Source organism: Micropterus dolomieu, linkage group LG19 (assembly GCF_021292245.1).
Source record: "Micropterus dolomieu isolate WLL.071019.BEF.003 ecotype Adirondacks linkage group LG19, ASM2129224v1, whole genome shotgun sequence".
In the NCBI taxonomy this organism is placed as follows: domain Eukaryota; kingdom Metazoa; phylum Chordata; class Actinopteri; order Centrarchiformes; family Centrarchidae; genus Micropterus; species Micropterus dolomieu.
The window spans coordinates 14,673,176-14,688,307 of record NC_060168.1 but is presented as its reverse complement, the minus strand read 5'-3'; the positions used below and the strand labels follow the sequence as shown (position 1 = coordinate 14,688,307).

The window sequence follows — 15,132 nt, the reverse complement described above, 5'->3', positions numbered from 1 at the left end:
TTACTGAGTCATGGTTTTGATTTAGCAATATTTCTCAGTTTTAATGAAAAGTATGTCTCACTATTTGCAGATGATGTATTTTTGTTCTTCTCACTTAATCTGCAGAATTTTGTTAAGCGTTTTTCTTGAGCAACAGTAAGTTGCTTACCTTTCCCTTTGTCACTTCCTTTCTTCAGGGTCCTAACTACAGCACATACGCAGGTCTGCACAGTAATCAGATTCTCACCGTCAAGGTTTGTCCCTCCAAGCGAACCGTTCCTTAGTTCTCCCAACAGTCACCGCCCTCTGTTTGGCTGCTGATCTGTCACTACCCCTGCCGATGGAGGAGCAAATCACTCTTTTTGAGCTTTCTCTTTTGGCTTACAGCTTCAGAGGCTGCTGAACTCTCATCTCTGTTTTTTCCCACAGCAGTTATTTCCCTCTTTGTTGGACTCTCACCTGCACTCTCTCAGATAACTTCATTTATTTTAGTCATTTATCAATTTCTCTTTTCCCTCTCTTTTGTCCTGCAACACACTTCATGTCCTCTCTCCTCTTATGTTCTTTTCCTGCTGCACCTCTTCCATCTCAGATGGTCTTCCCCCGATATGACCATAGCTTTCTCTCTGGAGAGCAGTCCAGCAGCTTTCAGAGACGCTTTCTGAAGGTAGACCACAGCTAAGTCATGTGTGCACTTTTAACACTTTAACCTCGCTTTTTCATGTTCTGATCATTCATGCATGTCCATTCTTTCTCACCTTCTCACCTTTCACAGTCATGTTGCATAGAATTGATTTCATATTTGATCATTAATTCTCCTGTCTGTGCTGACTTGTTGAATGACTGATTAGGTGAAATTGTTTGTATAAAAGTTATAAAGCATCCTAAAAGGAAAACATGAACCACACACATTTCAGAGAGGTTCAAGAAATGTGTGCTTCTCATTACAAGAGTGGAATAACTTTGTTGGTGACAGTTTAGTTCAAGTCTGAGCTTAATAGAGACATAATAATTATCATTGCAACGCAAGGAAATAAGGTTTTAGTCTTCTATTTAAAGGTCTTTGTAACATTATTTCCATGAAAGGACTTGCTGTACCATGTTTCTTGCCGCTTCAAAGAAAACCATAATGCACCACATGTCTGTAGAGATGAGAGGATGCAGAGGAAGTGTCACCATGTGACAGTGGTGAGCAAAACTTTTAGGGCGTTAATGGTTTCAGTTTGGCATAAACATGAGGGTGGAAGTCATCAAAAAAGAAACATGTCCCCAGTTTTATGTAAATCCTCTGATGAAAGGATATTTAATAGGTGGTAACAGTTCCATTTCTGTTTTTGTGAAGCATAAACAGAAAAGAAACACCTCATTCAACAGATGATGTTGTCAATTAACAACTTCTCGTGTGTGAGAGTGCAATAGTCAGCATGGGTGTGTTTCACTTTGTAACTAAGTATGACTGATGATCAGTATGACTAACCTACTACTAGGTTAGCACTACTGCTAACCTGCCTACTAAGCTACATGCTAATGGTGGAAAAGTTTAATAAGGATTTTGAATTATGCAGAAAGGCCTACATGGTTCGTTTTGTAGATTGTATTAAAGATATTTAAAGCAGCTATAGTTAATATTTTTTATAATGACAATAAATCAGATGGCTACTTGTATGTGAAAGGATCAGCTGACTCTGCTGTCTCATCAGCTTTTCTTTTAGCTCATTGTTGTGGTTTTCTCACAACTGTTTGGATTGACTCACCACTCCCATGGCGTTGTTTTCGTCTGTTTCAGGCGTGCGGCACTGTGCGCCCAGCACAAAACAACTGATAGACAAAGTTAGCAACTAGATGGTGGAGCATTAGAAGCTGAAGAGCAGATATTTCACTCTACAGTTAGTGGAGACCAAAAACAGAGCTAAACGGATAGTGAATATTGGACTTGGCAGGACGAACATGACTCTATATGAATGCTAATGTTGCTCCTTATCTGCTGGATGTGTAAATAGGCAACTGTTTGCTATAAAAGCTGAATAAAAGGGATGATATTTCAGTGATTGCGACTTGTTTCAGTGTCCCCCAAGTAGACAAAAAATCTATTTCTGCACGTTTCAGGAACATTTTGCTAAATCTGAGAGTGAATCTGTCGCGCGTGTTGACCAAAGAGGTTTAGGCCTGATTCTGACTATGACAATTCTGATTGGTTTAAGAAATCTAGACAACCTGCAAGATTTTTTCCCCACCTATTGTAAGATGGAATGGGTTTCTTTCACTTTTACACATTCAGCCAAACATAGGCTATCCGTTGACAGAAAATAGGCAATCCAAGTCTAATAACTGTTAACAGTGATTTTCCATGGCTAAAAATACCTATTTTTCTTGTATTTCTTTCACTAATTTTTCTGTTTGTTTGTTGTTGTTTTTTCCAATCAGGGTGACCAAGGCCAAGCTGGACCTGCTGGTCCTCCCGGTCCTCCAGGTCCTCCTGGTCCCCGAGGCCCCCCTGGGAACACAGGCAAGGACGGGCCTCGTGGCCCTGCTGGAGAGCCGGTAGGAACTTCTCCTCATGTGTGTCAGTGCCAAATGTACACCTATTACACAAAACAATGCAGCAATACACACTCACAACCTCCATTTAACTGCTGTTATTCTCCTATATTGTGCTCTCACTTTTTCCTCACTCTCTTACTAAGGTAACACCACAAAAAAGGCAGCCACTTACACCACCTCATCATCAGGGGCTGCTGTTACCCCAATTGTGTTGAACTGGTACGGTTCAACCGCAGGGTGTGACAGAATGCAATTGTTAGTTTCTGTGTGTGTGAGTATGCTTAGTGTGAATGTGCATTTATACACATGTATTAAAGGGGAAAGGGTCTATGCAGTAAATTGCAGTGAACCCATATTCTCATTCTTCCGGGTTTGCCAGTGAGCTGTGGCTTACCTAAAATCTCCCAGAATAGCAACTCTACTCCTGGCTTCATCTGTTTTGTGTAAGACAGCAGCCACAAAATTCTCCAACACGCCCCCATTCTCCCACCCTCTTACCATGACTGTGTCACTGTGCACCCCTGTAACAGATATGGCACTGTGGCGAGTACATGGGCAGTTTGCCGACCTCACCAAACAATTGTTGTGCTCCTCGCCTGATGCAGTTTGTATTACTCAAAATTTACTTTCTGCCCCAGAATTTAGTTCACATGCAGTGAAAGTTTAAAGTTGTGGTTATAGGATGGAGAGAAAGAGGCTATGAAGGTATTTTTTGGTTATCCAAGTGAAGGAATGAATGCTCTGTTACCCTCAACTGGCACAGGACAGCAAAGGGATTCAAGTGAAAAATGTTGGTTTCAGTGTGGGTGAGTTGAGAGCTTACGAAGAACCGACAAGAGAGAAAGCCAGCAGAGCTCAGAAAACGACTAAAACGGGTCGAGCAGATGGGACCCATCCCATAACCTAGCTGATTTCAGATGTATTCTTCCTGTTGATTAAAGGCGTTACGAAACCCAAAACAGCAAAACAACGCAGAGTGGCACTAAGCTAGTGCCCACAACATGTAGCTAAGAGCAGCTACATGTTGTGGGCAGATGTCTTAGCTGGCTGAGCAGGAAAAGTGAACAAGCCTGCCAGTGTGGGTGTCCCTTGTCATTTGTATCTGTAAAGTGGAAAGTAAAGGAATGACAGCTGAGACAATGTGGCAGCTAATTTCTGACTGATATGTGGGGAATTAGTATTTGACATTTGCTTTATTTTAAATATATAAGTTTAGGATGTTATTATACAAGGAAATTTAGTATAGCATCTGAACAGGTCTTTTCTGCACTCAGGATAAAAGAAGTGCTTAAAAGTATGTGCAAGGGCAATTTGTTTCCCATTGCTGTGAAGGGAAGATCAAAAGATGAGGAGGAGGTAAGAGGGGTGAGAAAATAGGTTAAAAGGCTGCTGGAGCAGCTGAGGATGGAAATAAAAGAGGACCACATAGCAGTAGAAGAGATCAGGACGACAGTTTGTATGTTCTGGCAGAGGGCAAGTGGAGGTAAACCAGCTGGGAAACATCTTAGTAGCTCTTCTGCACATTATTGTAAAATATGAGGACAGAGCGGAAGGCTGATAACCTCCACTTTATTATTATGCATTTATTACAGTGCACTGGGTGATCAAGTAAATACAACAACTTGATAGCAGAGTATTTGTTTGTGTGTGTGCGTGTGTGTGTGTGTGTGTGTGTGTGTGTAAGAGAGAGAGAGTGAGAGAGATAGAGGGTTCTTGCACAAGATCCCACTAAGCTGTCTCTGCTATGGATGACTTAAAAGCAGATGTTTAGCTGCCCAAAGTACATGTCCACCTAGCCCTGACAAACAGCCACAGTACATCTGTTTACTTAAATAAATTCATGAAAGTGCTTCAATGAGCCCTCCTTCCATGTAGAAGCATCTGTATCTGCATCTGGTTCTTCTTTGGTCACGCGTCTAGATGGGCTGGGTCGTGATGGGGCAGAGGATAAGCCAAATGCCTTTGGTGTGGGAGACCTGGGTTGGATTCCTGCTACAACACATTCACAAATGTGTCCCTGAGCAAGACACTTAACAAGAGTCCACACTTGGCAAGACCCTAGTTGCTCCAGAGGCATGCGACTTTTTATATACTGTACATAGCAATTGAATGTCACTTTGGATAAAAGCGCCAGCTTATTTATTTATTTATTTGTTGTTGTTGTTTTTATTAATGTCTTGCATCCATTTCATGGACTTGAGGCTGCAATGAGGATTTGATTATTTAATGGATAATGTCCTCCTTAAAATGTGAGCGGTGCTAAGGAGGACGATCTTCTGGGTTTCCTGTATCTTAATGTTACCGGGGATTTTGTTGGTGTTTTACATCCCTTTCTTTACCAGACCAAGAGGACCTATTAATACTGGAATTGTTGTGGTCTTCATCCCCCACATTCTTTCAATTTCTATCTCCAGATCTTTATATTTGGAGAGTTTTTCTGTGATCTTCAGGGAGGTGTTTGTTTCAGTGGGGACAGACATGTCGATGAGCAGACAAGTTCTCTCCTTCTTGTGCTATGTCGGGTCTGTTGGCCTTGTTTTCTTTATCAGTTTGAATTGGTATGTCCCAGATTATAGTAGCTTCATCATTGTCTAGTGGCTCATGCTCATAGTATTTGTCCTTTACTTTGATTGCCCAATGGAGGTGTGCTGTTAATATTATTATTATTGGTAGTAGTAGTAGTATTGTTGTTGCTGTTGTTGTTATTACTTCAACTCAGAGTAAGTAAGTAAGTAAGTAGTAAGTGCTTGATAAACTCAAGTCCATGGACTCATCATTCCTTTTTGAACACTGACATCTAGTGGCCAAAGTGGTTTAACTCTTTGAAGGAGTCACATACCTGACTATGTAATGCCTGAGGATGTTAACTGGCTCCAAGTAAATTTTAGAATTGTTTTAAAAATTTTAGGCTAATGCTTGTTTTTGAGGCCCTGCATGGTCTTGCATCTCAATATCTCCCTGACATGCTTGTGAGCTATCCGGCTGTCTGGTTATTCCCGGGTCTCCACGAAAAATGGTGAAACTGCCTTTAGCTTTTCTGCTTCAAGCCACTGGAACTTGCTACCGAATCATGTTAGGTGTACCCCAAGTCTATTGTCTTTTAAATTTTTTATTGTTATTGGTCTTAATTATTATTTAATTCCTAATTTTTAATGGTCACCTTTTGTCTTATTCCAACTTACTTTTTTAAACTTTTTTTGTTTGTTTGTTTTTGTGGCTTCAACTTCCACCTGGAACAAAACGTAGTATATAAATAAAGTTTTGCTTGCTTGCTTACCTGAAGTTAGAGACCTTAACTTTAAGTTTCTCCACTGTTCTTTTCAGGGTTTTCCAGGTCGCGATGGCGCTGAGGTGAGTGTCAAATCCAGTGTACAACTCAAGCTATCTGATTGTGGAGGTCTGTAAGTCTGTGGTGATGATTTGTCTTATAATTATCTTAACCAAATACATTTCTGCCTCAGGGGCCTCAAGGATTACCTGGGAAGCCGGTAAGGCCATTAATAGATTGCTGACCTTGACTCAACTTAATTAAATTACTTTGTGTTTTCCTCAAACATCTTGACTGTCTTGTCAAATTCTGCTGTCTGCAGCAGAAGTAATGTGACCAAAAGTCTGCATTTTTGACACTGTTTGACTGTTGTGCACTGACAGGGAGAAAATGGTGAGCCTGGATATGCAGGACCACAGGGTCCTCCGGGAGCAAAGGTACAGATAAGATATACTCATCTTGCATGCAGATTATTCTAGATTAATCTGTCTTTTCATGCATTGACCATGAAATGTTACTGTGTATTGAAACAGGGTGAACCAGGTATGGGAGAAAAAGGAGAGAGAGGCATGGATGGACTCCCAGGATTAAAGGTAGAAGACCAATCTGAAATTTTTTCTATGGTATATAAAAAATGTTAAATTTCTATTGTCTGACCATACTATGTCATATCTGTGCATGACACAGGGAGACAAAGGAGAAATAGGAGAGCAAGGACCACAGGGACACATGGTATTTGTATAACCTAAACCCTTATAGTTATAGTATATAGTATATAGTAAACACTTGTATTATGGCTATCTTTGATCATTTCTGTATTTCTTAATATCTGCTTCAGGGTTATCCTGGTGAAAAAGGCGCTACAGGCTCCTCAGACATTATTGACTTCAATGGGAAGCTTCTAGATGCTTTCCAGGTGAGTGTTATTAAATTGTCAATAAGACAAAATTTATAACATGTATTATATATCCCATCAGGCATTTCTTACTGAAGCTCAAAATAGGCATCAGGCAAAACTTAAACAAGTCCATAAACGGTAGCATGGTAAGATACACATCTGAATATTTTCTTTTCTGAGAACCGCAAAACTGAACATGTTGCCATTTCTTTTCGACAGGCCATCAACACCATCAGTGTTTCGGTAATCTGCTGTTGTTTCTGCATGGTTTTGGTGGAGTGATCAGTAACTAACACCTATAATAATGCACAGACTCACGCAGGCTTGCATAAGCACACACCATGTGTGTATCCACACTTTATCCCACCTGCTTCAGCCAGAATATCTGTGTGTTTTTATAGATGCCCTCTTTCCAGAACAACCTACTTCAGATTTATTTGATGTCGCTCTATAGAGGCCACATCTAAACATTCTTACTGAAAGTCCCTGGTTTACTAGTGTGCCCTCTTGTGTATTCATTTAGAATAAATGCAGTACCCCAGTAAATATAGTACAGCTGTGCTGTTCTATCAGATAAAATGTAGCCTAAAGAAGCATGCTTAATCATGCAGAAAAATCAACAGCCTTTGATACATTGTTCTGAGTGTATTTTCATGCGATGTATCCAATGCGCCTCATAAGATAAATGGCTGTAACATGCTACAGGGCAGCATGGTGTTTTTTCTCAATGTATTATGTGTTGCTCCATAAAACTCAGTGAGTGCACAAAGGGAATGCATTAAACAGGATGGGAGGGGAACCCCTAATGGTCACCACAGTCTCAGTTTCATACAAGACCCTGTGATTCTACCACGTACCGTGCTATATGCTAATAACAGATGGCTATCTCTGCGGTGGAGTGTGTATTTGATTAAAAACCACTATGCACCAGGTCCCCTCGGACCTGATATGAAAAGGGCTCCTGCAAGCAACGCTGTAGACAGCAGAGTGAGATTACAAAGGAAGTGGACATGGACCTGAGGTCTTATCAGAAGCCTCTTGCTGACATGGATCAGTTTGCACCAAATCACATGCAAGGTCTCAGCTAGAGTTAGATAGAGCATAGCGGGGAGTGCACGTTGGCCACCCAGCTTGCGTTATAGTCCATTCACTTGTTTGTGTGAAAAGCCGTATTGGTTTCATCTGGGGTGAAATTTTAGGTGATGATGAATTTGGTTTGAAACCATGCTGAAATTGGTCGCTTGTTACTATCATTCATTTATGCCTTTTTGTATAATTATTTGCACGGGTAGCCTTCACTTTCCAATGATGGAATATCTCAGATGAAACAGTTGTTTGTAAACATCTATTGATTTCCATGGCTAAAATAGAAGACAAATGAAAAGTTAGAAATTAGAAAAAGGGATCAGAATCAGCATGGACACCTCTGGGAGGCAACATGGGTTCCTTTTTTATGACTTCAAGATGGCCGAGGACTTCAGAGGAAAAGGTAACAAGTGTAACATTGTGGACGTAGATAGAAGATGGCATGGGATGGATATGGTATGCTATTCTTCATCCATCATTAGTGTTACATAAAGGCACATAAAGGTTTTGTTTCTCCTCCTTTTGTGCAACATCCTCATGCTATATCAAAACAATCAACAGAATGTAAAATGATGCCAGGCTATTGTGCAGCATAAACCACTTTCAGCGCTGTTTTATGATCTTTGTAAGATGAAATTGCTTCAAGTTGTCTGTGATCAGTTAACAGAGCGAACAAAATAAGCCATCAGCTTTGTTTACTGTCAGGCTTGCGTTGTGAAATCCATCAGCCTTGTTGTATTGTTTTGTGTTGTCCCATGATCAAGCCTTATTGTGGAATTCTGTGAGTTCCCAGTTTTTACACCATTGTGATAAACACAGTAAACAAACAGAGGCATATGGTATAAATACAATATGTCTTTGTGACTGTCTGTAAATGATAGATTAATTTATTAAAGCAGCTACAATCAGTGTTTTTATACTAACAATGGATCACATGACTTAAAGTGTTTGTTCATATTGACAAACCACTGGAGAATTACCTCTGCACTTCCCTTCAGTTCTATTGAGCTTTACAGTGACTTTCGGGTCTTTGCTTTTGCTTACCATCCTGTAACTTTACCGCTTAAGTTCACCCTCATCAGCAATTTTATTTGGCCACATCAGAGCAGCCATTTTCTGCACAAAAAAACTGTAAAAACCCACCGTGCGCTACCAGCCCAACACCAAACGGCAGACAGACAAAGCAAGCAACTAGCTGGTGAACATAGTGGAGCATTTAGCAGATATTTCCCTCAGGAGTAACTAAAACCAGAGTAAATATTGTACAGTCATTCATCAGGTGGACACAAAGACGACTCCAAACAAATTCACAGGTTATCATATCAAGGGAGATGTTTTGGTGGTGATGCTTGTTTCCACTGCCCCCAAGTGGCCAAAAGATCAGTTACTGCAGTTGTAAAATGGATACCTTTTAATTCAGTGCAAGATTTGAAACATAAAGATTATCTGGGCGAATGTATACATTACTCTCTGTCTGTCTTTCTCCAGGGCCCACCTGGACCACCTGGACCCCCAGGCCCAATGGGGGAAAAGGTATGGGGCTCTGTCATCCTACCAATGTACTGCCATCAGCTTGTAATGGGGTCTAATGAAAATTGTAGTCAGTTTTGTGTTAAAACCTGAGTTTGTGCAGTGTTAGAGCCAGTCATTTCATCAAGTGAATATTTCATCTTCAGGGTGAGCTTGGTTTGCCTGGACCAGCAGGAGTTGATGGGGAGAAGGTATGATTGCAAAGACGCAGAAATCACACACACAAGCTGATTAAATGTCTTACACTATTGTTTAAGCTTCTTTATATATATGGTAGTTTCGGAGTTTAGTTTTTTTCCCCACCACTCCTGATAATGCTGAATGTGACATCTCTTCTGGATTCTTTGCCTCCAGGGACCTAAAGGTGACATTGGTGAGACAGGACCACCTGGCGAGAGAGGAGAGAAGGGAGAAATGGGGCTCTCTGGGCCTGCTGTAAGTAGTAGCAGTAAACATGTTTCTCTGATAAACATACATTACATGACAGCTGGAAGTTTATCTCGCTCTTTGTGCGTCAGGGTATGGACGGACAGAAAGGAGAGAAAGGCGACTGCAGAATGGATGACAACCTGGTTAGTGTAACACACACACATCAGTGTATGAATGTGGGTAAATGTAATGTAAAGCACTTTGTGTTCATAAGAGTAGAAAGGAGCTTTACAAGTACAGACCATTTACTTTGTGGTTGAGAAAAACACAAGTATGGTTCTTTAACCAGTCAATCATCTGTGGGTATGATACATGTTAAATTTATCTCCACTAAGCTTTTCATTTCAATGGTGCTCAGGTTCAGATGATTTCCCAGCCAGGCCCACCTGGCCCGCCTGGTCCACCAGGGGTTCCTGGGTCCCCTGGATCCACGGTGAGTACTTATGTCACTCTCCAGATCCAGGTAGAAACTACTCAGTTCAAGTCTGTTGTTTGCACTGGTAGCTGTCACACTCACAGTACACACTGTTTCTCAGGGGCTGCACGGGATGCCTGGTCCTAAGGTAAGACTGCAAGACCATGCATCTGATAGGTGGTGGAGGCTATGCCATGTTGTTTGGTACTCTGTGTTTCTGTCTTCTAATGCAGGGTGAGCCTGGATTCGGGATGAAGGGAGAGAAGGGGGACGTTGGTGCTCCTGGACTCAAAGTAAGTGACACTGACCCATTATTATCACAATAAAACTTGATGTACCTGGACATCAGTGGTGATGATGTACTTCAATTTCAGGGATTAGTCGGCCCCCAGGGCATACCTGGGTCTGCAGGGTTAGTGGGTCTTCCAGGTGCAAAGGGAGAAAAAGTAAGCCCACGATCACCTCCATAAATGTGTTCACTAAATCTCTTTTTTGATTGTGTGTATGCATTATGATTTATATGTGTTTTCACAGGGCAGACCAGGGGAGCCTGGGCTAGATGTAAGTTTCACACTAAGAATTTAGATCTTGAAATCATCCATCAGATCATTTTAAATGTAATTGAACTTTTTTTTAACCTGTATCCAGTGATAAGGGACCTGCTGACCTGTTTGTGCTTCTATGTGCAGGGTTTCCCAGGTCTGATGGGAGACAAAGGTGACCGAGGGGAAAGAGGAGAGAAAGTTAGTACAGCACACATTAAGAAATACTGATTTATCTTCATCAAAATACAACCAATTCAATATTTGTTTCTCAGGGTTATTGCATCTTGTTCAATGTTTCCTGTATCCTGAATCCCTTAATGGCAACACCAAAGCTCAGTTTGACTTTTCCAGGCATGTAGCTATTCTTAATGACACAAAATGGTTTTGCTTCATGTCCAGGGTGACAGGGGAGCAGTGGGAAAGAGGGGTCTAAAGGGCCAGAAAGGGGAGCAGGGTCCTCCAGGCCTGGACCAGCCTTGTCCTGTGGTATGTTGCGTCCACACATAAACACACACACACACACACACACACTGTAATAGCACTCTTTTGAACTGCTTTTCTTACTACAACTCTCCTCTGACCTTTTAGACATACTATATTTACCTGTTTTCTTCTCCCAGCACAATTTCTGTCATTTTCTCTGTTTTTCTTCCTCAATGCTGTGAATGTGTAACTGGTTCTTGCTGACAGGGATGTGGTGAGATTAAAGGTCTGTCTGAGAAGGCGGGGCTTTCTTCCCCTTCACTTGCTCCTCTTCCTCCTTCCGGCCCTGAGGCCCCCTGTCCTGTGGTACAGTATCTCTTCCTCCTTCCTCCTCCCCTTGCATCCCTATCTATGCATGTTGCTATTTTCTATTCAAATACCAAAGACGACTTTTTCATCTCCCAGATAATGCACATGCTCACCATACCATACTTTATGTACGTCTAGTTCAGTATTCACTGTAAAGAGAGGCATTCACAGATAATCAATAAAATATATCAATCAAAAATCATCATCATCATCAATAAAACAAACTAACATATTGCTTATAATCTGGAAACAAAGATACAGAAGATACCAGGTTACAAAAACTTGGCTGGCAAAAAATGCAGGTGTGCTATAAAATGCAGATGTTTTTGGCATTTACAGTATTCCCACAAATAGACAAACAACTGACTGCCACCATGAAGGAATAGTTTGACGTTTTTTTTTATTTCTGGTGTAGAGTTAGATGACAGGCTCAATAACACTTTCATATCTGCCCATTAAATATGAAGCTATACAGCCAACCTGTTAGCTTAACTTTGCACAAAGACTGATAACAGGGTTAAACAGCTAGCCTGGCTCTGTCCGATGGTTAAAATAAACCCCACTACCAGCATCTCTAATCACTAATTGACATGCTATACTGTGTTTGTATTTGTTTTTCGGTTTATGTGAGGATTTAGCAAATTAGATATTGTTTAGGAGCCAGACCAGCTGTTTCTTACTGTTTCTGGTCTTTATGCTAAGCTGAATTAACCGTCTGCTGGCTTTAGCCTTTGATTTAACAGACAGATACGAGAGTGGTATAAATCAATCTCATCTAAATCCCTGCCAGAGTGCTAATAAGGCGTTTGCTGATAAGGAGTGCACGCCTCAGATGTTGTTACTGTAAAGTGCTTAAGCATGCATCACATGACATTTTCTGGTCTGTTAACTTTCCACTGCTGTCCTCTCTCTGCAGGGACATGATGGGCTTCCCATACCAGGCTGCTGGCATAAGGTGAGCGTTAAGAGGTCTTAACATATATTCTTCCAAAAGCATATTGTTAACTAATGAAGTGATCAGCACTTGCTTATGAGACAGCCGCTTGCACAGTCAGGGAATAGTAAAAAGCGAACACTATAATCAAAGCATACACTGAGATTATTACTCATGTATTGTCAGCATTCAATTCATTGCTTGACTCTGATTTAATACAGGGGCATTTTGTAAGTATATAACAGTGTGTGAGGTTGTAAATGTAAAGCATGAGTAGGCCTATTTAAAGTCACAATATGAAGGGCTTGTGTTTTAATTTGCTATTTGCTGATATGCTACTAATGATAAATCCCTACTGTTCTTCTTTTGCAGTGATGACTAACCAGCAGCATGGAATCTGTACATATTGTTATGGTATATATTGGAATTGAATACTACACCAACAACCCGCTCCCTTGTTTTCCCGTTTTTTTTTTCATAAAACGTTTTATATAATATATTGAATTTTTTTTAACAAGGACATTTTTGATTTCTGCAGTATTATGAACACTTTTTTAAACTCTAGAGAGCCAGTGTTTTGTTTTGTTTTTGAATGGAGCCACGGTTTTAAAGAGAAGAAACTGAACTGGCAGTGGGGCTCTTACTTTGAAGGACATTCCATATGAAGAAGAGTTGGAGTGCCTTGACAGTCTAGCTGCCTTACTAACAAAGTCTGACTTGCTGCCTGATTGTAATCATGGATGCTGTATGGATATGACAATGTGTGTACTCACCCAGTCTCACGGATGGATGGGTGGATGCTTGGCTTGATGGACAGATCTCTTGGCTGTGGCAAATGGAGGAGTGTGCGTCAGTACTCTCTTCTCTCTCTTTCTGTTTTTGAAAAGGAGGAAATGGCAAGACAGAAGCTTAAACGCAAGCGTCTCTCTCAGCCCTGAAGGGGTGCGGGGTGCGGTGGAGAACAGACATGCAGACAAGCAGAGAGCACCAGGGGCAGATTGGCCTTAACGAAGCATAGGCGAGTCATGTGATGCCCCAGTGTCATACTGAACACTCAAATCCTCCAAAATGGAAACTCTCCAGGAGGGGGCAACGGAGAACACTGCATTTCCACATTTACCTGAGAAGAAAAGACACACCTGCGGCTGATGATGTTGCGCAAAAGTTTGATAACCAGTGGAAGTTATTTGGGAGTCACTGACGTCACTGGCACATAAGGAAAGGTTAACTGCATTGAACATGTTGTGGTGATCTCTTGTATGGCTCTTTTGTAAAAGGTTTTCACTAATTAAATGCATGATCATAACAAGGCATGGTGTTGTTTAGCATCCTGACAGCTTGTCTGATTTGTGGTCCCTCATTGAAACCTCAAACGACATTAGATTCGTTTTCATTGGCAATAAGCAGCATTTAATAATCTTTCCATTTGAACAAGCTCACTCAGTCAGTAAGTCAACCTTTTTTATGACTTACACTTGTGTGTTTGTTTTATTATGTTATATTCTTACCTATTTCTGTCCAGTTCCATTTTGCATTCCGGTGCATTGCCATGTCTGTGAAAAATATAGATTGTGAAACTTCAAGGCCAGATTTGAAGGAACCATTTACAGTATTCGTGATAAACCAGTGTTTCCTTGACGAATGATTGCCAATCAAATAATTTCCCTAATAATTTTAAGTGCAACTGATGCATTATGACTGATCATTATTTTCTTTTAATCGCTGATGAAGACATATTTAATCATTGTTGCCATTTTTTCTGGACAACAGTGTAAGTTCTTGCTGCTGACTTAAATGTGTGTTGTTTGTTTGATATTTTTGAATCAATATTAGTCATTTGGACTGAAGGACTAACAGACTTAAGTATGAAATTTTAATCAAATGTATGCACAACCATTGTTTTGGGGGGTATTTATGCTTTTTTTATGCAGCAATACACCTTAGCACAATGGTTTACAACTGTCATTTATTTTGGATTTTGTGTGTTGTTTCAATTATCACAAAATGTTTTAGTCTTTGCTATCTGATGACTTTTATTGGTTTGTTTTTGGTCTTTGTAATACATTTTTCTCAGACGGAATCATTTCTTGGTGCTTAAATATTTTTATATACCTGTTTAAAGCTCAACTCTGCATATTCATATGCAAAACCACACACATGTCCACAAATACACATGCATTATTGCTTAAAGAAATGTTGAACATACAGGGAAAAAACAAGTTTTACTTGGGTTTGCTGGGTTACTATTTTCAAATATTTGACCGCATGTATACAGGACAGAGATTACACACACGAGTGGAGTGGACATCTCTACGTGTCTTAATTGCCGTTTTTGATACAATATGAATAACATTAAGCAAATATCTTTTTTTAAGGCAGAATACATATTCAGGTTAATTTATATTATGTTCATTGTTAGCCTGAATATGAATAATCATGTTTTATTGGTTGATTATCTTCAGTCACCATCAACAACAGTACAGGCTACTAAACTAATTCAATTTAATTTCTAATTCAAATTCTTGCCCACTATTATTGCAACATTTGAACATTTCAAACAGGGTCAGTATTAACGTTTTGATTGACACAAACGGACATGTGGTTTGTGAAAAAGTGAAAATGGTATTTGCTTTTCCACTTCTGTAATTAGTTCAAAGGGTAATGTAGTAAAAGGGTACCAGTGAAAACACACAGTCCACTGGTAATGCTGACTTA

The 15,132-nt window shown here is 40.3% G+C and overlaps 1 protein-coding gene across 1 annotated transcript in view; it reads left to right on the top strand.

Annotated features, from left to right (window-relative positions):
• Positions 1–11,621, top strand: part of col23a1a (collagen type XXIII alpha 1 chain a) — a 120,299-nt gene extending 108,678 nt beyond the window's left edge. The window contains exons 10-30 of the mRNA XM_046031451.1: positions 177–233; positions 2,404–2,520; positions 5,845–5,871; positions 5,982–6,008; positions 6,172–6,225; positions 6,322–6,381; positions 6,476–6,520; positions 6,627–6,704; positions 6,906–6,929; positions 9,261–9,305; positions 9,449–9,493; positions 9,657–9,737; positions 9,821–9,874; positions 10,090–10,164; positions 10,268–10,294; positions 10,380–10,439; positions 10,521–10,592; positions 10,681–10,707; positions 10,836–10,889; positions 11,091–11,177; positions 11,382–11,621. Of these exons, the coding sequence (XP_045887407.1) occupies positions 177–233; positions 2,404–2,520; positions 5,845–5,871; positions 5,982–6,008; positions 6,172–6,225; positions 6,322–6,381; positions 6,476–6,520; positions 6,627–6,704; positions 6,906–6,929; positions 9,261–9,305; positions 9,449–9,493; positions 9,657–9,737; positions 9,821–9,874; positions 10,090–10,164; positions 10,268–10,294; positions 10,380–10,439; positions 10,521–10,592; positions 10,681–10,707; positions 10,836–10,889; positions 11,091–11,177; positions 11,382–11,621 (1,356 nt within the window). The remainder of the gene's footprint in view (positions 1–176; positions 234–2,403; positions 2,521–5,844; positions 5,872–5,981; positions 6,009–6,171; positions 6,226–6,321; positions 6,382–6,475; positions 6,521–6,626; positions 6,705–6,905; positions 6,930–9,260; positions 9,306–9,448; positions 9,494–9,656; positions 9,738–9,820; positions 9,875–10,089; positions 10,165–10,267; positions 10,295–10,379; positions 10,440–10,520; positions 10,593–10,680; positions 10,708–10,835; positions 10,890–11,090; positions 11,178–11,381) is intronic.
• The last annotated feature ends 3,511 nt before the right edge of the window (positions 11,622–15,132 follow it).